Source organism: Mesoplodon mirus, assembly GCF_964341445.2.
Source record: "Mesoplodon mirus genome assembly, chromosome: 2".
Classification (NCBI taxonomy): domain Eukaryota; kingdom Metazoa; phylum Chordata; class Mammalia; order Artiodactyla; family Ziphiidae; genus Mesoplodon; species Mesoplodon mirus.
The window spans coordinates 115,982,358-116,008,302 of NC_138977.1; the positions used below are offsets into that span (position 1 = coordinate 115,982,358).

The 25,945-nt window shown below is 36.5% G+C and overlaps 1 protein-coding gene across 1 annotated transcript in view; it reads left to right on the top strand.

Moving 5' to 3' along the window:
* Window positions 1–25,945, top strand: part of HEATR1 (HEAT repeat containing 1) — a 50,387-nt gene that overhangs the window by 4,891 nt on the left and 19,551 nt on the right. Inside the window, exons 5-28 of the mRNA XM_082645514.1 lie at window positions 217–318; window positions 761–901; window positions 1,691–1,902; window positions 2,057–2,190; window positions 3,358–3,460; window positions 4,370–4,480; window positions 4,894–5,011; window positions 6,118–6,225; window positions 8,821–8,916; window positions 9,358–9,446; window positions 10,569–10,780; window positions 11,122–11,243; window positions 11,821–12,012; window positions 13,664–13,847; window positions 13,998–14,134; window positions 14,876–15,068; window positions 20,180–20,349; window positions 20,966–21,124; window positions 22,458–22,700; window positions 22,959–23,090; window positions 23,969–24,072; window positions 24,244–24,387; window positions 25,267–25,385; window positions 25,481–25,602. Coding sequence (XP_082501640.1) covers window positions 217–318; window positions 761–901; window positions 1,691–1,902; window positions 2,057–2,190; window positions 3,358–3,460; window positions 4,370–4,480; window positions 4,894–5,011; window positions 6,118–6,225; window positions 8,821–8,916; window positions 9,358–9,446; window positions 10,569–10,780; window positions 11,122–11,243; window positions 11,821–12,012; window positions 13,664–13,847; window positions 13,998–14,134; window positions 14,876–15,068; window positions 20,180–20,349; window positions 20,966–21,124; window positions 22,458–22,700; window positions 22,959–23,090; window positions 23,969–24,072; window positions 24,244–24,387; window positions 25,267–25,385; window positions 25,481–25,602 — 3,447 coding nt within the window. The remainder of the gene's footprint in view (window positions 1–216; window positions 319–760; window positions 902–1,690; window positions 1,903–2,056; window positions 2,191–3,357; window positions 3,461–4,369; window positions 4,481–4,893; window positions 5,012–6,117; window positions 6,226–8,820; window positions 8,917–9,357; window positions 9,447–10,568; window positions 10,781–11,121; window positions 11,244–11,820; window positions 12,013–13,663; window positions 13,848–13,997; window positions 14,135–14,875; window positions 15,069–20,179; window positions 20,350–20,965; window positions 21,125–22,457; window positions 22,701–22,958; window positions 23,091–23,968; window positions 24,073–24,243; window positions 24,388–25,266; window positions 25,386–25,480; window positions 25,603–25,945) is intronic.

Below are 25,945 nucleotides of genomic sequence, written 5' to 3' on the forward strand. Positions count from 1 at the left end.
GAGTACATCCACACTCATTGCTTGGCCTTCTCTTGAATTTCTAAAGTTTGCACAATTTTATGTGTTAATTTCATCTTTACCAACAGCGATAAGGAAAGACTATTTCGTATTTATGAACTGCAGCAGTTTGAAGCTGTTACTTTGGTAGGTACTTTAAAAATAATGATGAGTTGATGAATGTCCTAAGTAATAGCTGGTTCTTTCCATCTGTAATAGCAATCTGGAGTGCCCTTAGCTAAAGGAACTTTGGTTACCCACTGCTACAAAGATCTTGGATTCATGGATTTCATTTGTAGTCTGGTGACAAAATCTGTGAAGGTGAGTAGTAAATTGTTTCATGAACGTATAATTCCATTAGAAGGTTGCTTCCTCTTCATAAAACAATTGAAGGCCTTCTCTAGTAACAGTGGGACTTTGAAGAAGTGCCCTTTTCTTAAAGGATCTGCTGTTTTGGAGCATGAGCAGCTTGATCAGTCTTTCATCACCAAAGCTGTTTTTCTACAAAAATAAATTATTCTCTTCCTTGCCAGATTCTATTTACAGTGACTGTTTAAACAAAGACACAGTCTAAAAATGTCAGGAAGGTTGTTCATTCTTGTCATATTTAATTGAACTATTAGACGTGTTTATGTAATGTTACATATGGGAAAATTAAAGTGTCAGCCTGAAGTAGTTGAGGAGAGCTGTAAATATTTTCATACTTTCATCTGATTGGCCTTTCACTCTTAAAACTGTGTGTGGTTTGTGGTTTTTTTCCCAGGTTTTTGCTGAGTATCCTGGGAGCTCAGCTCAGTTGAGGGTGCTCTTAACTTTCTATGCTTCTACCATCGTGTCTGCTCTGGTCACCGCCGAGGACTTATCCGACAATATAGTCGCCAAGCTGTTCCCGTATGTTCAAAAGGTTGGCCCCACTCATGTGTAAAGTAGATTATTTTGTACCTGAAGGAATTTTCTTGCTTTTGAAAATTTCACTTAGACATTAATGTTTTTACATTGACAATTTATTTCAGATGGTTAATGAGATTTAATTTATAGGTAAGAAATATGACTTCTTAAAAACTTACCAGAGTGGGATCTTAGGGCTCCTTAGGGATGAATGTTGGCTGTTTGGCCCTGCCATCTTCTCCCAGATCTGTTTTCTTAGCAGTCATGTTACCTCAGTGGAAAGAGAATGGATTAGAAAATCTCTTCAGGGCAGAGGCTCTCTTACCATTCTGTTTGCATTGACTTCTGCTTCTCAGTGTTTCTTCTCCCCAAGTGCCTCATTGCCTCCCACTGTCCCAGATTCCCGATGGAGGAACTGCTTTGCTTCCCACCAGTGTCCCAAAATTACTGTCTTTAATCAGGCACTGTTTTGTTCCTGATTGAAATCTCCCTTACACAGGTGGATGTTTTCATATAAAAGAAGACTCCTTGGCTCCTGTTAGGATGTGTAGTGGAGGTTTGAGTTGGGAGGTCTTCTGAGATCACTTCTGTTATTCAAGAGACTTGTCTCATTTCCATGTCCCCTCAGGAAAAGGGGCCAACATCTTGATTTTTCACTTCTGAGGAGTGTTGATTCTCAGTGTGTGTTAGGTTGTATTAATCTCTAATTTATGACGTTTCCAATTTGTCAAAGTAAAGTAACATTTTAAGTAGGATAAAATAACACGGTTTGTCATTTTTTCCTTATATTTTAAAATATATTTAGGGATTGAAATCATCTTTACCAGATTACAGAGCTGCAACGTACATGATAATATGTCAGATTTCAGTGAAAGTGACCTTGGAAGATACCTTCGTCAATTCCTTGGCTTCACAGATCATCAAAACACTGACCAGAATTCCCTCTCTGATCAAGGATGGATTGGGTTGCTTGATAGTGCTCCTGCAGAGACAGAAGCCAGAGAGCCTGGGGAAAAAGTATGTATAATTGAATTGACAGTGATATTAATTACAAGTGAATGAAGTTATTTTGAATACTTTTTTTCATAAGATAAATTTTACACTATTTTTAAAAATTACCATTCATTGTCTAACTTGTGAAGTCAACATCTTTTGTCTTGCTTCTTCAAAGGCCGTTTCCACACTTATGTACTGTTCCTGATCTTGTTACACTACTTCACGGGATTTCTGAAACATACGACATCAGTCCTCTTCTGCGTTACATGCTTCCCCATCTGGTTGTCTCCATTGTTAATCATGTTACAGGTATGTGGTTTTACATGTTGTGTCCAGAAACTTCCTTTCTCAGATGCGATTCTCTTAAAATAGGAACCACATCCTTGTTAATATCTTTAAGATATTTAGAGTTTCTGCTAATTGTTTTGTGTAATGTATCTATTTTTCTGAATAGAGAAACATTTGAGGTGGGGAGCAGGTTTAAAGGAAATCCTTGTTAAATGAGTTATATGCTCAGTGTTTTGTTTTTTTTTTAATATGTGTTCTCACACAGTCTCTACATGAAAAAGACTGGAATTATTTTAAAACAAAACACATTACTCAGTAAAACTTTCCCTTCTCATTTAGGTATTTAATGAACTTTAGTGATTCATTTACAGTAAATATCCAGTTGCCAAAACAGTTTTTCTCCCTTGAGTCATTGAAAATATAAGATCAAGAAAATCTCATGCATGAAAATCCAAATTTAAAAAAAGCCCAAAAGTTATTAGAAGGTGATTATTTGCATTATACATTTTTCACTCTTCAATAAATATAGAAAGACAAGGAAGAAATACTTGGTAGTGTTGCTACTGGACTAAGAAAGACATACTAAGAAAGTCATTTCTAAAGTTGTATCCATTTATTGGAAAATAGGATTTGCTTAACTCCATCTCAGTTTAAACATGAGTTTCAGAAACATGACTAGCACGAATGAAAGTGTACTTTTCCTGTTCTGATGGTGATGAGTAATGAAGCCAGGGCTCACGTTCATTCATAAATGTGGGATGGAAGATGACCGCTCTTGGTTCGGTAAGGAGGCTTTGAGATGAAGCTTAGCCTGTATTCAGGATGGTTTATTGAGATGTAGATTCAGGTCCCAACTTCACCGCTTGTACTGTGGCCTGGGGAAAGACTATATTCTTTGGACTTCTGTTTCGTTCATGAGAGAGGCATGATAGTACTTGTTTTTAAAAAAATACAGAGAATTTCAGGTAAAGGATAAATGAGGGTAATGTATACAAAAGTGGTTTGAAAAGATATAAATGACTAAACAGGTGAAGTACACTTTTGAAAATAGGTAAAAAGCTGGATGTCATTATATATATGTTTTAAAGTTATTCCTGTAGAAAGATTTTCTGCTATAAAAAAACTTAATAGCATACCCATGCAGGAAGAGTTTTCCCCAATCAATTTTAATTTGTTATATATGCTAAGGAGAAGAAACTGAAGAGATGGATGGTCAAATCTATAGGAGACTCTTAGAAGCCATACTTACAAATATATACCTGAAGAACAACTTAGACCATTTGTTGGCTAGGTAAGCTGTTGCTTTTGACATGCTTTTGATTTGTATTTTTGTGGCTTAATATTCTTTTCAGGGTTGGCTAACAGTTTTCCAGTATCCCTTTATAATGTATTTCTTGCTTTGTCCATGCCATTTCATCTAATTATAAGTACTTAATCCAATAATTGTGGCAACAGAAAATGTAATTTCTCTTGTTTGTCTTTAGTGCTTATATGTGGTCATGGAAAGTTAATAGTGAAACTAAATTTGGGTTATACTACATGTAATTTGTGGTTGTTTAAAATTTCCTAGTACTAAGTGGACCAAAATGCCTGAAACAATACATCACAGTTGGTAATCAGTAAATATCAATTAGAAACTTAATATTGAGGGTTGGCATGAAGTAAAGATAGTTCGGCCTCCCGTTTTCTTTTCTTATTTGAAGGGCAACTCGATGCATTGAAAAGAATGTAGTCTTGGTGGTCGGATGTAGGTTTAAATCTTATCACCTCCGGCTAGTAGAATAGTAAGTTCTGACAGTCAGGCTGCGTGGACCTCGGTTTGCCGTTGTGTATCGTTGGGCAGGTACCTATCTGGTGGGCGTGTCATTTGTGTCTCTTGCTCCCATAGTTGGCTTGTGAATTCAATGAGGTTAAATATGCAAAGTACTGTTGAGAGCTTGGCTCTGGAGTCAGACAGGGGTGGAAAACCTGCTCTACTTTTTATGGCTCAATAGGGCTCACTGAGCATTGCCTCTTGTTGCTGTTCTTGTTTGACCTCAGGCAAATTATAAGACTTCTTAGTCTGAGTTTTTGTATCTGTAAAATGAGTCTAATTTCTATCTTGTAGAGGTCTGACAGAGAATATTTCTAAAGCACCTAGAACGTAGTAGGTATTCAATAAATAATAACTCATGTCTGTGGTATTTGTTTTGTTCTGCAGCCTTCTTTTTGAGGAGTATATTTCATATAGCTCACAGGAAGAAATCGATTCTAATAAAGTATCTTTGCTTAGTGAGCAGTTTCTTCCACTTATCAGACTTGTAGAAAGCAGGTGAGTTGTGTGTGTGTTTGTGCCCTTCTTAATGTGTACCTCTTGTTTTATAAAGAGATGATTCACAAGTCACAACTTAATATAGTGAATGAATTGTAAGGATACTGTTCTTCTTTTCTACTTTTCAGGAAGGGACAATTATAGGATTTAAATATATTTGAAATATAAGGGAAAATAGGGGTTGTGTGGGGACTATGGAGAGTATAATTTTTTTATATAGACTTTTTGTTGTTGAAAGAGTCATAGTAACAAACTTGATCAATATCATTTGGTTTTACGTATTCCATTTGTCAAAAATTTAAGTCTCAATCTCAGTAATTTAAAAAATTTTATTTTTTCTTTTATACATATATAGTGTGTGGGGTTAATAACTTTGTTAAGAATAATGAACTAACTCTTTAATTTCATCCCAGATACCCCAAAACATTAGATGCCGTATTAGAGGAACGCCTAAAGGAAATTACAGACCTAAAAAAACAGGAGCTTTTTCACCAATTTATCTCTCTTTCTACAAGTGGTGGAAAGTATCAGGTAACTTTTTTTCAGGGGAATTATGACACTTACGGGTATTTGTGTGGTTAGTTGAAGAGCTCCAGAAGGAAATTTGCTACTTTACTTCTGTTTGGGAAGTTTCATAGAGAGAGAAGATTTTATACAGTTTGCCTAGTTAGCTGAAGTAAGACTCTGAGGCAGGAATTAAGGAATTAAGGAATTAAGGAATTAAGTACAGTAATTTTTAGATAACTGTGAACCTGATACTTATTTCTGGAAAAGCATTGTTTGGAAATTTTTTATATGATGCTCGTTAACAATCACCAAAACATGGCCTAACTTAGGTTTCTAGTGTTTCTTATCTTTCTCCTGTACCCTTATCTTTCAAGTGCAGTACGCACCAGCCACGTGTGGCTATTTAAGTCATTAATTAGGAAAAGGGAAGTGGATTTTGTTTCATGATTATGTTAGAACTCCAGAAATTTTCTGGTGATTCGCCCTAAGTCTTTATACTAGAAGTTAGACATTTAAGTAGTTCTTATAATTAGCCTTGAAAATAAATGTTAGGAAGAGAAATATGGTTGTTTGGGTTTTTCTCTTCCATAATTAGACTTTCGTCTTTAATGGTATTTCATTTCCAAAACCATATGTTGAGAGACTTCCTTTGTAGTCTAATTATCAATACATAAATAAAGTTGTCACTAATTTGAGTGTCACTGTTACATCATTTAGATGAATTGCATTCTCTTCAGTGATCAATTTTTTTGATTTATATTTTCATTTAGGCGCTAATACAGTGATTTATCTTAGGTGCTTTTCACCTTGGAATCAGATATACATAAAGAATACAAAATTACTTCATAGAATTACTTCACTAATTTAAACCTACATGTAGACACAAGTATACATGAAATCACAACATTCACAAAACAAATTTTTATCTGCTGTTACTCATACTATGTTCTGGAGACAAAGATTTTGCTTTACTTTTTACTTTCAGTTTGGTGTACTTTTTGGTTTCTGAAATTAGATGGTCGTTATTGAATAAGTTGGGCAGCTCGGGGTGGTTTTCTCTGGTTCTTCTTGATCATGTGCTGCTCAGATTGAATGGCGAGATCATGTGGTAATTGTGCTGAATCCTGTAGTTTTTAGCAGATTCTGATACCTCCTTGATGCTCAGTCTGAATCATCCACTTGCTCCTGTGAGACTTCTGGCCATTAATCATCTGAAAAATGTCATGACAACATCAAAGGTTTGTGTCAGATAGCCTTCATTTGTGATGTTTTTACCCTTATGATGAGCAGTGTAATTCTAGAATAAGAAATTGAATTTAACACCTAGAATCAATACTGTTTAATTATAGAGATAAGCCTAATAAAGAATATGGGCATTCATTGGAAAAAGATTTAGGACCATACATGCCAGAAGCCACCATTTTAACCTGTATATGTTTCCACGTTGCAGATGATTAGGTTAGCTTTAGTTGAGAGTTTTTCAACCTGGGATTTATAGATTAATTTACAGAGGGTCATAAATTATCTGAGAATTTTTTAGTTTTGAATTTGAATTTGATAGTCTTAAGTTTAACATGAGTGTATTTGGGGACATCAGAATGATAGCTTTTGGAGCCCTGTTCATGATTTCGGTACCTGCCAGTTGCATTTGGCTTTAAAATTTTGGTGGCTCCTAATAGTAAGTACAGAAGCTGACTTAATTTGTAAATAAAGCCTTTATAACAAAGTGATATTTTACAAAGACATTGCAGTGATTCAAATAGAGCAGTATTTTCCAAACTTTAGTCATTCAAGCAAATTTTTTGCTGTATTAGCTGACCACTGATGTTATTATTTTTTTAAATTTTTCTTTAGTTTCTTTTAAATGGGCTCTTTTTTTTCACATAGCTTTCTTTTTTTAAAATTGAGTTATGGTTGATTTTCAATATTTCAAGTGTACAACATAGTAATTCAATATTTTTATAGATTATACTTCATAGAAAGTAAATACAAAATATTGACTATATTCCCTGTGCTATGCATTACATCCTTGTAACTTAATTTATACCTAGTAGTTTATACTTCTTTATCCTCTTCATCTATTTCACATAGCTTTTAAATCATGCGTTTGAAGTGCTAATTGTACATTTTACTGTAGGTAATACAGTTTGAAATAAGAATGTTCATCTGTTAACATCTAAAATCATCTCATGTACTACCGTTTGCATATTTGGAAAATTTCTAGACTAGAGAAAAATGCTACCAGAGTTTAGTTTCTCCATAGCACATAGTAGTATAAACACACTGAACTCTAAACTTGTGTCATGGCCATTAAAACCAGATTCATATTACAAGTAGAATTTAATTTCAGCTAATCATAATTACCACGTTAAGTTTATTTAATTTTGAATTTTACTGTTTTTTTCTTTAGTTTCTTTGCTTTTCAATTGGTAATTTAAAAAATATTTTAAAAATATTTTCTCTTATATTTTTGAAGAGTTATACTTAATTTTTAAAATGGTAGATGTATTCAAATTTGAAAAATATTGCTTGGCTTAATTCATTTCTGATCTGGTACAAATTGTGTTTCTTTCATAAATTGCTGGTAGGTTTGTCTCATTGATTTGTTGGATAATTAAACTCAGTGAATACTGTTCTTTGTTGTAATAGGAAGATTTCAGTGCCTAGAATAAAAAGCGAGATTCCTGGAATCTCCTAATATTCTTGAAACCATTCTTATCCTTCCTGGTTTTACTCTTAATCCCGACCTACCCTGTCCTCCTCTGGATTTGTTAGTTTTTTCAGTGAAGGGCAGTGTATACATTCAACGTACAGGCTTTAGTATTGTAATTGCAGTTAATGTCTGTCTTTGCATGCTTTGATTTCCTTTTCCCTTCTCTGTTAATGTATGGACATAGGTTCTGTTCTGTTCTCGAATTCCAGATTGAGCTATTTGGCTACTTGTTAGCTTTTGAGAAAATTTTGGCATTTGGCATTAAACTTGGACTTCAGTTTTGTGAATTTTAAGGATTTTACTTTTTGTCTCCCAACCTTCTGACCTACATTATTTTCTGTGGGATTATTTACTTGTTTTTTTTCTTTTCACCACCTACAGGTAGAGATATATTCAGTTTGGTTAGCAGTCTTATTTTTCTGTTATTGTGAATGATTTTATGCTTTATTTTCTTTTGTTACTTAAAAGAAAAATATGAACTTTTGGGGGCAGACTTCACTGTCATCAGCACGTGTCATCATCCTTGTAAAAACCTTGAAAATTAAAAGCTAACTTTTAACACTGCTTACTATGTCTAAAGCACTGTTTTAAGTATTGATATGTATTTTTTGATCCTGTAACAACCCTTTGAGGTAGGTACTATTATTAGCCCTATTTTATAGATGAGAATAATGAGACCTAGGAAGGTTAAGTAACTTGCTCAAGGTCGCACAGCTAGTAAGTGGTGGAACTGGGATTTAAACTTAGACATTCTGGTTCTTTAGTTTGTGCTCTCCCAAAATCTAGGTTCTCATTTTAACAAGATGAGCTCATTAATGCAAAAATTGTATTTTAATTGCACATCTTATTATATTTTCAATGGAAACTGGAAAGATTTTGTACCAAACAATTATTCATCTAAAAAGGACTTCTAAAGCTTGCCTAGTTCAACGCAAGTGTGCTTAGTTTTGAATTCGCATCCAGGGCAGCAGAACCTGTGTTCCTTAACTGGAATTCTGGAGTGCTTTTCACAAAACCATACTTCCTTTCTAATGTAAAGTCTTCAGAGGTTTTAGCAACAACTAAATTAAACAACTAAATTAAACAACTAAAAAAATTAATATTTTTTTCTATTGCTCAGGAGAGTATCGATGAGTCTTTCATTAAAGAAGCTATTTTAACCCGATTAGGTGATGATAGCATAGATGTTGTCTTGTCAGCTATAAGTGCATTTGAGGTGAGTGAATTTGTTGTTCATTGATGTGCATGTTTTGTTTGTAAATATTTACTTACCCTTCTCACATGAATCTCTGCTCTAGGCAGCAGCATATTTGGAAATTATTCTTTCACTGGAAATTTGTTCTGTTGAGAGCACAGACTTAAGCCTGGTTGGGGAAAGCACATGGGAGTAATTAGATTATACAACTTTATATATTTGGAAGTTCTTTTAAAAAGGAAAAGTGCTTTGTGAATTTTTGTCAGTAGTAAATACATAGGGATCCTGGGAAATTGGATCCTGAATGGCACTTTTGCGAAATTGCTCTCATAGAACTTTTAAATTATGCTGGAATTGTTGGGAGATAAATTCTTTATAATCCATAATTTTTTAAAGTTTGTTTAACAAGCACCATATTTGAAGCAAGCAAAAATTTACTTATGGGTATCTTTTTCTCTCTAGATTTTCAAACAACAGTTTAGTTCAGAAGTGACAGTTTCAAATCTCCTGAATCTCTTTCAAAGAGCAGAACTTTCAAAAAATAGGGCATGGTATGTATTTGTATCTCCTTATACAAATAAATTAATGAAATTCTTTTCTTTTTAATAAATATATTTATTTATTTATTTATTTATATTTGCCTACGTTGGGTCTTCGTTGATGGGTGCAGGCTTTCTCTAGTTGCGGCGAGCGGGCTTCTCATTGCAGTGGCTTGTTTTGTTGCGGAGCACGGGCTCTGGGCGCACGGACTCACTCGTTGTGGCTCGCGGGCTCTAGAGCGCAGGCTTAGTAGCTGTGGCGCACAGGCTTAGTTGCTTCATGGCATGTGGGATCTTCCCAGAACAGGGATTGAACCCGTGTCCCCTGCATTGGCAGGTGGATTCTTAACCACTGCGCCACCAGGGAAGTGCCTGCAATTCTTATATCAAGTTCACTTTTATTTGGGTTTGTATGGATTTGTTGTAATATTCTCTATGTTTGAAATTTTTCTTAATAAAATGGAAAAAGAAGTGTATAATGTATGATATAATACTGAGATCTGGGAAGTAGGATGGGAAGGAGCTTTAATTTTTTACTTCATATAATGTATTTCTATTTTACAAGGATAATATATTACACTTTATAATTAAAACAATTACAAATATATTAAGTAAAAAATAAGCTCAGAGGCACATGATACCTTCTGTAATGTTTTGATGAGCTTTTGTTATTTCATTTTTGGCACCTAAGCTTTTTGCATGGAAAAGTGACTAAGCTCCTTAGAGGATGAGAGCATGTCTTACAGGTTTTTGTGTCCTATTTAGTTCTTAGGATATAGTATATGTTCAGATAATATTTTTTGAACTAATGAGTGAATCTCTGATTTCTAGTGGAGTTGAGATGTATAGTGTGATATGTTCTATGTTACGGGCCCAGCTGCTCCGTGGCATGTGGGATCTTCCCGGACCGGGGTACGAACCCGTGTCCCCTGCATTGGCAGGCGGACTCTCAACCACTGCACCACCAGGGAAGCCCTTAGCATGGATTTTAAGTGATATCTTGATGTTTCTCAATAATGTGTTTGGTAAAGAGACCAGGATGGTGTCAGTTGAGCTGGAAAAATGTAACGATGAGTTTTTGCTGAACTGAAGTCTCTAATGTGTCTCAACCAAATGTGTTTATGTATCTTTTAGGTACAATGTGCTTGAGATAGCAGCAGACATACTAATTAAAGCAGAGATACTGAGTGAAAATGATCAGTTGTCGAATCAGGTGGTGGTGCACCTGCTGCCATTCATGGTCATCAACAATGATGATATGGAATCTGCTGAGATGAAAATGGCTATATATTTATCAAAATCAGGAATTTGCTCTCTGCATCCTTTATTAAGAGGCTGGAAAGAAGGTAAGAAATTCAGTTGTTTTTTAGAAAAAGTGAGCAGGTGACACTTTAAAAAAAGATAACCATAATTAAAAATTGGCAGTGATTCTTATTTGAAATTGTTCATTGTGTTACATTCCAGCAAGATATTTTAAAATTTTTGATAATATGGCAAGTATACAGTGAAAAGGACAGTGACCCACTGAAGAATTTGTAATTTTATGAAAAGAAAAATAAAAAGCAAACCTTCGTAGGAAAATTGTAAAACTTTTGCCTACATTCTTTACTTGACATGATATTTAGGTGAGTGTTAGTAACATAAGGGCCCTCTGGTGTTCAATTCTTTTTTTTTTTTTTTTAAACAGCTCTTGAAAATGTGATTAAAAGCACAAAGTCAGGAGAACTAATTGGTGTAGCAAGTCAGAAGATGATTGAGTTGCTGGCTAACAATATAAATTCAGGGGATCCCTCTTCAATGTTAAAGATGGTAGGTATGTTGTCAAAGTCAACCCCCTGGGTTTCCTTCTCATAATCTTATTGGATTCTCAGTGTTTGCTTTACTAGATGATTCTTCTTTTTTTAAAATAACTTTTCCATTCTTGAGTACTTTGTTTTAAAAACACAGTGTTTAGTATATATTTTGCAGATTGTTTGAAATCCTTAACGTTTTATGTAATTTATTTCATCCTGGTTGTATATTGGACCAGTAGGAATATAATGTCTACTTTTTAACCTTTTTTCCTCTCATTTAAAATATTAAAGTCATATTTTTTGTTAAAATAGCAAAATATAATCTAAAAGAGGAGAAATTTTCTTTTGCCTTAGTAAATCTTTTAAGGGCATAAAAACATCCAGTTGGCAAGTGCAGTTGTGTTCGTTATAATTTCTGAAATTACTTATTTTTCTGGTTACCCAGAAATCAATGCTTACTACTTTTTTAAGGTTTTGTATTTATCACCTCACTCTAAATATGAAATACATGATACCTAGATTGGCAGAGGTAGAAAAAATTGTTCTTATGCAAACCAAGAGCTACCATTCATGGAGTCTGTCTGTTTTTCAAGGTGGAGGATTTAATAAGTGTTGGAGAAAAGGAGTCCTTTAGCCTGAAGCAGAAAGTGACTTTTCACGTGATCATGGCTGTACTTGTCTCCTGCTGTTCGTCTTTAAAAGAAACTCATTTTCCATTTGCGACAAGAGTCTTCAGTTTATTGCAGAAAAAAATAAAGAAGCTCGAAAGTGTCATAACTACAGTGGTAAGGAGTGCAAACTCTCTGGAAAGTTGAATGTTAGAAGAAAAGTGACTGCCTGGCTTGTTAATCACAGCAGAACCGAAAATCGGGGGCTGAGATGCTGAGTCTTTGGATTCTAGGGGTGAAATGTGAGGCAGCCTTGGGTAGCAGTAGATAGTGGGTTAGGTGCTGTCTTCCTTTTGCAAGAAATTTAATTGAATCATGGAATTTCACATTTGTGGTGTTTGTGTCTGATAGTTGACTCTCCCCTGTATCATCTTTATTGGGTAATTATCCAAGCTATACTTAACTATGTCTCGTGGTGAGGAATTCACTAGATATATTAGTGCTTGAATAAAGTATTGTTTCATTCTGTTGTTTACTAGAATAGATCTTTTGTATTATTTTAATTTGGATTTTGCCAGCGTACTATTATCTTTGACAGTCTTACTAAGGAACATGTTTCAGTTGTTGATATTTTTACCAAACACCACACCTTGGGGTTATAGATTATTTCTTTTAATATCTGCCATAGAATAGTGTCTTGTATTTAATAGTGTCTTGTTTTTATTTGTTCTCCAGACTTCAGAGGGTTCCTTGTTGTAGGAGATGCTCAACAAATCCCATCTTTTTGACGTTCACTTATACTCTCAGGATTTTATAAGTTCTGGTCATAGCCGTTATAGCTAAATTTATGTAAACTTTAAGAGACTGAATCTTCATATTTTAAAAAGTAACCCAGGGAATTCCCTGGCAGTCCAGTGGTTAGGACTCAGCACTCTTTTACTGCCAGGGCCCAGGTTTGATCTCTGGTAGGGGAACTAAGATCCTGCAAGCCACATAGCGTGGCAAATAAATACATACATACACACCCACATACCCAGATGAGCCCTTCCTAACTTCTTTATTTTTTTGAAAGTGTGGTGACCTGGACTGTATTTGTTCTCAGTGGTAAAGTGTGGCCAAATCGAGTGTGTTATACACACGTGGATAACAGGTGGTTTTATATTTGATGCCCTTTCTGAGAGGCCCGAGCATCTTTTCGGCGGTAGCAGCACTTTGAGCCAGTGAAATCCCTCACTAGAGACATTATCTTGAAAGTCTGGCTTTGGGTTATTTTACTACCCAGTTATTATTCTGCGCTCACCTTTATGGAGTCTCGTTCGTTGTTTTCCTGCACCATTTCTCATGCTTGCTTTTGGCGCTTGTAATGTAATATCTAAACACCTTAACGTTTTGCTTCTTGTTTAGAATCATCTGCAAGTTTGGGGATTTGACCATGTACCTTCTTCAGTTAAGCAGTAAAAGTATGAAATGAGAAAAGTCCCTTTAAGGATCTCTTGGAAATCCAGTACCTTATTTTTCTGTTTAGAAACGTGCCTACCCTTTATTTGACAAGGATAAATTATATGAATAACATTTGTTTTTAGGGACGGTGTTTTAAGAAAACATAGATAAAATGAAGCCATGATGAACTTATTTGTGTCTTGTGAATAGTGATGGTTAGATCTCTTTAAAAATCTGATTAAAACTGTTATTCCTCTCTCCACCCAAATATACATGTAGACAAAATTTTGCAAATTACCCAGTCATATAGCCATTGCAGTCCATCTGTATAACCCATGTTCAGAACCCCTTTAAACTTGTGCTATTTTTACTTCCTTTAACATTTTAGGAGATCCCCTCAGAATGGAATTTTGAGCTGATGATGGACAGAGGGATACCATTGGAGCTGTGGGCACATTATGTAGAACAGCTCAAGACTGCCCGGAGGATTGCTGTGGAGGACTCAGTTTTACTCATGTTTTCACTGAAAAATTTTATTCATGCACTAAAGGCTCCTAAATCTTTTCCTAAAGGTAGGACAAGCTGTGAATCTTTTGAATGTGATACTGTGGAAAACTGAGTTATTGATTCCGCAACTTGTTCTTTGTCTTGAATGAGAAGTTCCCAGCGGTGTATTCGCATAAATTTATGCACCGTTTCTCCTTCTCTTCACATCCCCGTAGACGATACCTGGTGGAATCCTGAACAGCTGAAAGAAGACAGCAGAGACTACTTGTGTTTGCTCATTGGGCTCTTCGAGATGGTTCTCAGTGGTGCTGACACGGTCCATTTTCGGGTTCTGATGAAACTTTTTATGAAGGTACTAGCTCACCTTTTTCAGGCAGACTCTCCCCTTGAAGAATATGTTGTAGATCTTTGAGTTATGACAGTTTTTAATGAACATGAAAGTAGACTTTTAGACAGTGACGAGCATGTGGTGATGGATGCAGACCCTGTAAAGCAGTGCTGATTCGTGACACCCGTCGGTAGGTTGAACGGAGACTGACATTGCTGCCGGCCTCCTCATGTGTTAGGCCTGCTCAGGTGTTTAATAATCACAATGGCCAGATATGTTCGGTTGACTACTGTCAAACCAACGAGAAACTGCAGTTCAGAGAGGTGATTTAGGATATGCAGTCGCTCAGTGAAGAGATTTCATCACGGCACCGTGACCTCCGTGCTGCCACGCCCAGTGGTCAGTTCTTCGCTCTTACTTGCCCTCTCGACAGCATTTGACACAGTTGACACTGCTCACTCCACCCTCACGGTACTTTCGTAGAGGCTTCCCGACATCACTTTTGTCTTGGTTTTCTGCTTGGCAACCTCATCCTTTCCATTGTTGTTAAATGTGTTCTAGTGCAAAATTATAGTGAGTCGTCTGAATTCTTGCACACCCTTCCCAGTCGGTTAAAGTACCAAGCAGAGAATAATTTTAAGTGACTAGAGAAAGCAAAACTTTGCAATAAATTGTTTTCTGTAATTATACACTAGTGGAAAGAGGATTTGGAACCAGCTTATGTGAGTAAAAATTAAACTTCACTGTGTTTTGTTTTTAATTTAGGTACATCTAGAAGATGTTTTCCAGTTATTCAAGTTCTTTTCTGTTTTATGGACCTACGGTTCTAGCCTTTCAAATCCACTTAACTGCAGGGTGACAACAGTGCTGCAGACTCAAGCTCTTTATGTGGGCTGTGCAGCGCTCTCTTCTCAGAAAGCTCAGTGTAAACATCAGCTGGCATCCGCATCTTCTCCAGGTACTACAAGTAGCATCGTTCTGTTCCGTCGTGACCAGATGGCAATGCTTTCTCCACGTGTGGTGTGTGAAGGTTGTAGTTCGGAGAATTTCTTTTTTATTGTTTTATTAGTGTGGGTGCACACTCTTTCTGTCTGTGTATGTATGTATTTGTGTGCCTATGTATTTTTGTGTATTTGTAGACTGTTTTTGGTTACTTCTAAGTATTGCTTTTAAGTTCTAAACATCAATGGCAAAATCTCACCAAAACAGATAATAAAAATGGCAGGTGGTTAATCATGGGTTTTTAATATCCATCTGTTCATTTTTTGAATAGTAACTGGGCTGTCTAGGGAAGCCAAACCATCGTAATACAATTCAGCATTCAACTGATTAATTATTAAATTGGTCTCCATTCAAACAACCCTCCTGGATTTATCTCTTTTATCAGGTATAAAGTAATTTTCAGGTTGGGCGCTCACTAATGAAACACCCAAAAATAAAACTTCTGTTTTTATAAAGTAAATTGTAAATTTTGCAAAAGATGCAGAATTTCATGAAGTTGATAAACATGCTGTTGAGAAGTGGATTGACTTGCAAAGCTATTGACAAATAAGAGGATCTGTCAGAATTAGACCCTATGGTGATTGAAGATGAGAAAGTTGATGAGGATGATGGAATCATTTAAGTATCAGAGGAATGAGAGCGACCTGTGAAGAAATTGAACATACTCTTTTTTTTTTTTTTTTTTGCGGTACGCGGGCCTCTCACTGTTGTGGCCTCTCCTGTTGCGGAGCACAGGCTCCAGACTCGCAGGCTCAGCAGCCATGGCTCACGGGCCCAGCCGCTCTGCAGCACGTGGGATCTTCCCGGACTGGGGCACGAACCCGTGTCCCCTGCATCGGCAGGTGGACTCTTAACCACTGCGCCACCAGGGAAGCCCTGAACATGCTCTTAATCTAAGTTTTTTATTCCCAAATCACTTGTTATAAATGTTCTATGAAAGCAAAGTGAATGATCGCACATTTTCCCCAGAATGATTTCTCAATATTTATCTTTTATTAGCTCCTTGAAAGAGCACATAATTACAGTTGTAACCAAAATTTTGTTATATGTGAGATAGATATACAATTTTAAGTTTTACTTATACAATAAAGTCCCATGAATGTAATTTTTTCTCCACTACTTAACTGAAATATTGCAGTCCCTTTTTTAGGTGGATTTACTTTTTTTTTTTTTTTTTTACAACTTTATTGGAGTATAATTGCTTCACAATGGTGTATTAGTTTCTGCTTTATAACAAAGTGAATCAGTTATACATATACATCTGTTCCCATATCCCTTCCCTCTTGCATCACCCTCCCTCCCACCCTCCCTACCCACCCCTCCAGGTGGTCACAAAGCACGGAGCTGATCTCCCTGTGCTATGCGGCTGCTTCCCACTAGCTATCTACCTTACGTTTGGTAGTGTATATATGTCCATGCCTCTCTCTCGTTTTGTCACAGCTTACCCTTCCCCCTCCCCATATCCTCAAGTCCATTCTCAAGTAGGTCTGTGTAGGTGGACTTACTTTTAAGAAGGTTTATTCAGGTTTTTCGGATGTGAATTTCCTGGACTTTTTTTTTTTAACATCTTTATTGGACTATAATTGCTTTACAGTGTTGTGTTAGTTTCTGCTGTATAACAAAGTGAATCAGCTATATGTATACATATATCCCCATATCCCTTCCCTCTTGCGTCTCTCTCCCACCCTCTTTATCCCACCCCTCTAGGTGGTCACAGAGTACCGAGCTGATCTCCCTGTGCTATGCAGCTGCTTCCCACTAACTATCTGTTTTACATTTGTAGTGTATATATGTCAATGCTACTCTCTCACTTTGTCCCAGCTTAGCCTTCCCCCTCCCCGTGTCCTCAACTCCATTCTCTACGTCTGTGTCTTTATTCCTGTCCTGCCCTTAGGTTCATCAGAACCTTTTCTTTTTGTGTTTTAGATTCCATATATATGTGTTAGCATACGGTATTTGTTTTTCTCTTTCTGACTTACTTCACTCTGTATGACAGACTCTAGGTCCATCCACCTCACTACAAATAACTCAATTTTGTTTCTTTTTATGGCTGAGTATTCCATTATATACATGTGCCGCATCTTCTTTATCCATTCATCTGTCAATGGACACTTAGGTTGCTTCCATGTCCTGGCTATTGCAAATAGAGCTGCAGTGAACATTGTGGTACATGACTCTTTTTGAATTATGGTTTTCTCAGGGTATATGTCCTGGGCATTTTTTAAACTTTTTGAATGAATACATTGTAAGCATCTTTCTACATTAATAAATATAGAATTATATGTATTTTTTAAATGTCTGCAGAATATTTTGTGTGGAGATACCATAGTTTATTAAAATAGTTGTCTACTGTTAAACTTACGAGTTTTCAAAAATACGAAGTCATAAGTAGTTAGATTTTCTAATTAGGTGTGAAATGTGCTATCCTTTGGCATCAAAGGCAGTGGCTTCTGAGGAATATATGCCTCTTTGTACGTAGCATGACCAAAGGACCTAACTTTTACTCTGGTATTGCTGCAAGACGGGCTCCCTTCCTACCCCTGCTGTCTTGTCTTCTGTCATCTCCCCACTTCCTGAAGTACTTTTGCATTTATGCTGCCTAGGTATGTCACAGTTACTCCACTGAAAACAGGAGAGATGCACTCTGTTCTTCATGGAAGCTCAAGGACCACTAGAGTCCCCCAGGGACTCAAGTAGAGGGCTGCTTCCTCATTGCACCTGTCCTCAGAGCACTCCACTGTGAATCCACAGTGAGCTTCTAGCCATACCTTTTCCCTTAGGAGTCTAGGAAGTGTTGGCTGGTATTTGTTTTCATATATTTACAGGAAAATATGCTGTGCAAAAGAAAAAGGGTTTGCAATATTAATGTAATTGTATGAGTTAACTTTCTGTCAGTGGCTTGGGAATCTAACCAGTTTTTTTACTTTCTGTGCAAATGTGTATTCCAGCTCAGGCTTGCATAGAGCAAATCTTTGCTAAATGAATTAAGAGTTTAATGTTTGTAAGCTGGAGGCTGCTGTTGGTTTGTTACGCCTTATCAATATAGTAAGTTTATCTACATGTTTAAAAGCAAAACTCAAGTACTTTTTTCAGCTTTTATGTAAAATATGCTATTTCAAATCTGAAAAAAATTATTTGGGAGAATGTAGTCACATAGATTTTTAAATGGAAGGACATACTTAACAGCTGATTGCTTAAATAATGTAGTTTAACCCACCTTGGGTTCCAGTAACTTACTTGAACATAGTAACCATAGTAGTTAGTACTTGGTTTTTGAATTTGGCTTTTTCTGAAAGCTCTGCCCCACTCTACTGGGAATTTTAGCAAACAGATGTCTTGGCCTGATGCTGCCCTTTGTATGAATTCAACTTCTCAGCTGTTCATTTTTGGCTTTACTTTATAAATTAATGTCATGGAGACCAGGAAGGATTTCCAGCTTTCATATGATCTGCTTGGAAGAGTATGAAAGCTTGTCACACTCTTTCTTAGCATTCCAGAAGTAGTGTATGTAGAATGGATCATTTCTAGTAAGATAAAAATCACCAAAATTTGCCCCAGTAAATAGTATGGAATAAAGCTTAAATAACTAATTACCATAAAAGGAATTTAGATGTCTCTTTATCCTGGAGACTTTTCTTCAAAAAACCCTGATTCACTTGATTTCTACCAGGTCCTTGAAGCCGGCTATTTCAATGTTATTGAAGTGGGCAGGGCATAGAACCAAGGAAAGCTTCCAGATTCTTTGTCTAAAACCAGCACAACATCCTTACAGATAAAAGGCGATGGCTGTATTTAATAATGATGCAAAAATTCTAAATAAAATACTTGCTGGGTCCAGCAACATTATTTTAGAAAACAAACATTTCCCCAGAGTTCATTCCAAAAATACAAAGTTGGTTCAAAACAAGGTATTCTATTATATAATTGGCTAGAGAAAACCCATATAATCATGTCCAAAGATCTGAAAAGGCATGAGATAAAAATCAGTAATTACTCCTAATTAAGTGACAGCAGAGTAGGAGTAACATGATGAAAATACTTCTCAAGTCAAAAGCTAGTATTTTTGCCACGTAATTGGCGAAACAAAAGCATTCCTGTTAAATTCATCATTTTTATTTATTTTTATTATTTTTTTAATTTTTAATTTTTTTTAAAATTCATCATTTTTATTGGACATGGTTCTAGAAGTATAGTTGGCAAAAATAGATACATTTCAGATACGGATGAGATGTATGAATGACAAAGCTGACATCCCAGATCTGTGGGGTTCTTAGGTTGACTGTTAAACAGGATACCTGCTAGCCATTTGCAAACATTAAAGAAGCTTGACTCCAACCTTATTCCTTAGACAAAAATTTCACCTGAACTAAAGATTTCACATTAAAAAAAACTTAGTTTCAGTGTTAGAAGAAAATGTAGAATACTAGAGGTAGATACTTTTAAAACTCTTTTAGAGTGGGGAGCACCTTTCAAAGCAGCATGTAAAACTAGAAGAAAAATTCTTCTATAAAGCTATAAAATTTCTGCATCAAAAAGAAAGTGAAAACAAACATCTATTCAGGACAAAATATCTGCAAAGTATCATGCACAAATGGGTTATTTCCTCTGCACTCTTGTGCAAGGATGTATGTACAGGGTGTTTGTTGCAGCAGTTTTAATGCCAAAAGACTAGAAACAATCTAAACTTTTACCAGTAAGGTAAAATAGAGTAACCAGTAAAGTAAAATACAATGGAGCATTTGTATACAGTTTTGAAAGGATATTTAATGTAGATATGTATGTACTTATATGGAAAACCCTTCCAATATACATTGAGATGTGATAGCCATTGGTGCAGAACAGGATATGTATGCTGTGGTCTCATTTGTGTGTTTTCAAAAGAATATAACAGAAAATGTCTAACACTTCTCTAGAATAGAAAACAAATAATTAAACAGTGACTGGTCTTCAGAGAGGGAGTTTGAGTTGAGAGGAAAACTTGCATCATGCACCCTTTGGTACTATTGAAGTTCTATACTGTTTCAATGTTTTGAATCGTTACTTAAATTTTTTTCCCTTTGGTTTTAGTGGTGACATCTCTACTCATTAATCTGGGAAACCCCATAAAAGAAGTACGTAGGGCTGCCATTCATTGTCTCCAGGCCCTCAGCGGAGTGGCATCCCAGTTTCATCTGGTCATAGATCATGTGGTTCCTAAAGCAGAGGAGATCACCTCAGATGCCACCTGTGTTGCTCAGGTAAACTCAGTAGCAAAGAAGATTGAGAGTGTGTATGCCCATGTGGACACATGAACCTTTTTCTCCTTTCTTGACATTCCGCTTTGCAGGGATTTTTTTTTTTTTTTTTTTTTTTTTGTGGTATGTGGGCCTCTCACTGTTGTAGTCTCTCCCTTTGCGGAGCACAGGCTCCGGACGTGCAGGCTCAGCGGCCATGGCTTACGGACCTAGCTGCTCCGTGGCATGTGGGATCTTCCCAGACTGGGGCACGAACCTGCATCCCCTGCATTGAAAGATGGACTCTCAACCATTGCGCCACCAGGGAAGCCCTGCAGGGATTTTTATTGACTAAGTCATTGAATTTAGAAATTGATATGTCAATGTCTGCACATCTTTCTTCCCCCATTTTAAAAAGATAGCAATGCCATGTTTCATTTCTGCTATCTTTTTACTGGCTAAAAGGCCAGTGTTTAGCTTTTGTTTAGCTTTTGATACTACCTGATAGGTAGTAATACCCTTTCCTATTAAGGGTATTGAAAATCATGAGCAGTGTCACATCATTTGGGAAAGAATCTTCCATAAGTAGTACATGTAACTTTTTTTTTTCCAATCCGGTTTTCTTTTTTTTGTATACTAGGATTTGGCTACTTTATTTGAGGAACTACAGAGAGAAAAGAAGCTGAAATCTCATCAGAAGTTGTCTGAAACTTTGAAAAACCTACTTTATTGTGTATATAGTTGCCCATCTTATGTTGCAAAAGATTTGATGAAAGTACTTCAGGAAGTCAGCAGTGAGGTATGTGCAATTTAAGTGGGCTGTCCAATCCATGTGATGTTACTAAAGATTATTGTAACTGCTCACGTGTGTGTAAGACTTTGTGAGAGTTGCATATATACACTCAGACGTGAACATTTTATTAATTTGGGAGGGGGAAGAGTTGAGGTGGAGAAAAATACAGGATACAAAAAGCAAATATTAGTGAGTTTCTTTCCATTTTAAAATTGTGTGTTATCCCTGTCTCATCATTGATGTGATTTTAAATGAATTTTACAGTTACACAGGGAAAAACTCTGGCGATGCACCGCTGAAAAATTGTTAGTTTTTCTTTGTTCTTCAGGTGAAAATCCTCCACAAAATAATATATTTGAACATAAAAGTCTATGCACATTCCAAAATCATTTACTCATTTTTAAAATGTATGTGGCTGTACATTTTTCTGTGGGGAGAATCCAAAGCTTTCATTATGTTGTCAAGGAAGCCTATGATTCAAAAGGAAGAGGTTGTGAATCACATGGTTGTTTGGTGCTTTGTGCTGGTACAGAAAAACTGCTTCTCATCCTCGTGTTCCAAAAATGCCCGTGGACCTTACCGTTCTTGGACTGACTTCAACTTGAAGAACTAAAAGAGGGATCAAATGGAGTAAAAGCCATTTGATTATATTGTCCTGTTGTAAGCAAACAGATGGCCTTTATCAGCTCTGTGTCCTCCCTGGTATAAACAAGGAATTGACAGTCTTGGTCTGTAAAAAACTAAGTAGTAAATATTTTAGGCTCTGTGGGCCATACAGAATGTGTTGCAGCCACTTAGCTCTGCCATTGTATTGCAAAAGCAGCCTCAGACAGTATGTAAACAAATGAGCATGCCTGTGTTTCAGTAAACAAAATTGACAAAAACAGATGATCCTCTGGACTTGGCCTGCAAGCCATAATTTGCTGACTCCTGGTTGAGTTATTAAAGACTTCAGATACATAATTTGAATTAATATTAATTGCACAGCATTGGAACTGTAGTGTAGAAAAACTAAAATTTATTTTTATAGTCCAAAACTTTAGTTTGTATTTCCTGTTTTCAGAAAGTGTTAGGATGCTCACAGATTATTTTTCCTGTCATCTCTAAAGGGTTTGGAGCTTTTGACTGTTATAGACTGAACTGTCAGAGGGGACCTGGGTGCTTTAGTTGGATTAATAGCTATCCCTGTGTCTTAAGAGGTCATTATTTTATTGGGTTTTTTTCTCCAGGCTAAGCTTCCAGTCTTGCAGCATATCTTTGGATATCTTTGTGCAGCAAGCAAAAACTTGTATCCATATAGATAACTATTTACTAATAAATTTTCCAAACTTTATTTTAGATGGTGCTTTCTCAGCTGTTGCCTATGATTGAGCAACTGTTAGAAAAGATCCAGAAGGAGCCCACAGTTGTCCTGAAAGATGAGGTCATTGCTCTGCATCTCATTCTGGGAAAATATAATGAGTATTCAGCTTCCCTTTTACATAAGGACCCGAAGAGTCTAGATATATTTATAAAAGCTATGCACACAACAAAGGAACTTTGCACAGGAATGCCAACCGTTCAGATTACAGCCCTCGAAAAGGTCAGTGATTTCTATCAGAAACTAAAGCACGTTCAGGCTTTCAAAAATCTGTAATGTTTTACTTCAAGAAAATAGACTGGGCATATCTTAAAGGAATATGATATATTTGACCCATTTTGCAAAACTGAATGATGTACATGAGTCATTTAAACTGACAAAATGGAGACCAATTTCACATTGTAAAAGAGAATGATAGAAAGATCATGTTTGGAATTGAAGTTTGTTCATTTATCTCAGTTGCCTTTTTTCTGCCTCTAGATTACGAAGCCATTTTTTGCAGCTATTTCAGATGAAAAGGTTCAGCAGAAGCTTTTGTGCACATTGTTTGATTTATTGGTGAGCTGTAGAAACTCGCATTGTGCTCAGACTGTTAGCAGTGTTTTTAAAGGGGTGAGTTGCAAACTTCCTGCCATTTGTTTATTGATGTTTACTCTCTTCCAAGTAACACCATGTTTAAGCTTCCTCCATTTTGTAATGCTTTTAGGAAGTCAGATGTTCCCATCAACCAGAATCATGGAAAAGGAGGTCACAGAGAAGTGCAAAATCAACGTTATAAGTCTTCATCATTATTTTTATTGTATGAAATAATTATAGTCTTGAACACGTAGGGTGTATGTTAGGTTGGATCTTACTCATTAGGGAGGATCTCCCTCTTATGCAAGAACAGGAGTGAACGGCAGCTTCATGTTCAGCTGGTCATGGACTGTTCTGCTTGATTTCAGTAGCTGTTTAATGACATATAGAATGGAACTGAGAATCTGCTCATTGGTTTATATGTATATTGAAACCTAGCTGTAGATCAGAATAACCACCTAGTTACTCAGTGTTTTGCTTTGTTGTGCTTTTTTAGGAAAGTACTTTCACAAAAATAGATAATAGTGTGGTAAAGTCTTAGTATCCAGATTCTGCAGTTCTCAGAATTTTAACATAATTACTTAGGTTTCTAAGATGAGTTAAGTGGAGCAAATTAAGGCACAGAGCAGTGTACATAATATGCTCCTCTATGAGAGAGAGAGTGTGTGTGTGTGTGTGTTTGTGTATGTGTCTGTGTTTAATCTTTATAGAGCTGTTGGTATATGGAAAATTTCCCAAAGAATACATAAAAAATTGTCAATGATATTTGTCTTTCGGGATTGGGCTGGGCTGTAGGGTTGTAGGGGGACAAAGTGGACAGAAACATGTTCGTTGTATCTGTTTGAATCAACGTAAACTGCTCTAATTTTAACCCATGGAATCCTGTTATCACCCATTCTTCCTTCATATTGCAGATTTCTGTTAATGCTGAACAAGTCAGAATAGAACTGGAGCCACCAGATAAAACTAAGTCCTTAGGCACAATTCAGCAAACAAGGAGGCAGAAAATGCAGCAGAAGTAAGAGCTATGAATGCAGTGAGAACATTGTTGTCCCCCAGGCCTTGGATGTTTTGGAACCATTGTGATTTTTTGATACCCATCAATTGGGCATAATCGGATACAGTAATTTTTACTTATTAGCGTTGATAATGTTTGCTCTTCTAACTTTTTGTCTTGTCTGTTTCCCAGAAAATCACAAGATCTAGAATCTGTTCAGGAAGTTGGAGGTTCTTACTGGCAAAGAGCAACCCTCATCCTAGAATTACTGCAGCACAAAAAGAAACTCAAAAGTCCTCAGATATTGATACCGACTCTTTTTAACCTACTCTCAAGGTAATGACACTTGCCTTTGATCTGTGAGAGAATGAGATTCTAATTCTTGCCCATCTTATTTTATTTAACATTCTCTTTTCACATTCTCTTCTTGCTTAGCTAGTCTGTAAAATAGAGCAAGTTGAAAACTATAGTTGAAAGATTTAAAGAATGGTTATAGGAACCCGTTGCCAGGGCCCGAAACTAACCCTCATCCCGTATTACGTAATAAATGAGTGCTTTCTCCAGCCTACTTTCCTTCCTCACTTTCAACACCATGTCCCCGGGGGCATCATTACTTGTATTTAAGGATATAGTGTGACGCCCGCTATATTTTTTCGGTAGGTGTGCGTTATTAGATAGCTATAGTGTATGCATTGCATTGCGGATGTGTGCTCTCGTCCAAAAAGAAAGTAATTCTCAAGGTTGTCCTCTAAGGAGATTTAAAATAGGTTGATGGAAGGTGCAATAGAGAGGAGAGGTAATGTGACATAAGCGCCTGCCTGCACTAGAAGAATCAGAATTAGAAATCTTACATCATGTTTATACACTTGATTTTTTTGGGTTTTTTAATAAGTTTATTTATTTATTTTTGGCTGCGTTTGGTCTTGGTTGCTGCTCGCAGGCTTTCTGTAGATGTGGCACGCAGGGGCTCTAGGCACGTGAGCTTCAGTAGTTGTGGCATGCGGGCTCAGTAGTTGTGGCTCGTGGGCTTTAGAGTGCAGGCTCTAGACTTGATGTTTAATGTTAATATTTTATTAACATTAAATGTTTAATGTTAACGTTTTATTTTAAATTAAATGTTTATTTAATATGTGTTCTGGACAGTGGTCATTAATGCAGCACTGAAATTGTACAACTCTTTCATTTCCCATCATTTCTCTTCCGGGCATCCTGAAGGTGTTTAGAGCCTTTGCCACCGGAGCAGGGAAGTATGGAATACACCAAACAGTTAATTCTAAGTTGTTTACTTAACATCTGCCAAAAACTCTCTCTAGATGGCGGCAAAATACCAAAAGGTGTGTACTTTGTTGGAAGGAAAGGGGGGAAGGATTATCTACTCTGAGTATGAATGTACCTACCACTTAGAGATATTTTATTTCTCGCCCTGTAGATGTTCTCGATGAGGAGAAGTTCAACGTGGAATTGATAGTTCAGTGCATCCGCGTTTCCGAGATGCCTCAGACCCATCACCATGCCCTTTTACTTTTGGGTACTGTTGCTGGAATATTTCCTGTAAGTGTTAATTTAAGACTTACGCAGATATTTTTTTCTGTGGAAATGCGTAGGCCTGCACTGTTCTGAATTCAGTGGACATTTTGGATCTTACAGCGCTGATGGGACTCTTGGCCCTGCTTCTTTAATAGCTGAGACAGTAAGCTGGTTGATCTTGCTAAGCTCTGGTTCCCCTTTTTGTGAAGTGGAGAATAATAGTAACCTTCTTCGTAGGATTGTTGTGAGAATGGGATTGGACGATTTATTGTTAGCACAGTGCTAGGTGCAATGTAGTATCCAATAAGTGGTAGTATTAGTGTTCTTTGGAAAAAATCCCGTGAATCCTCAGGTAATCCTCACACAG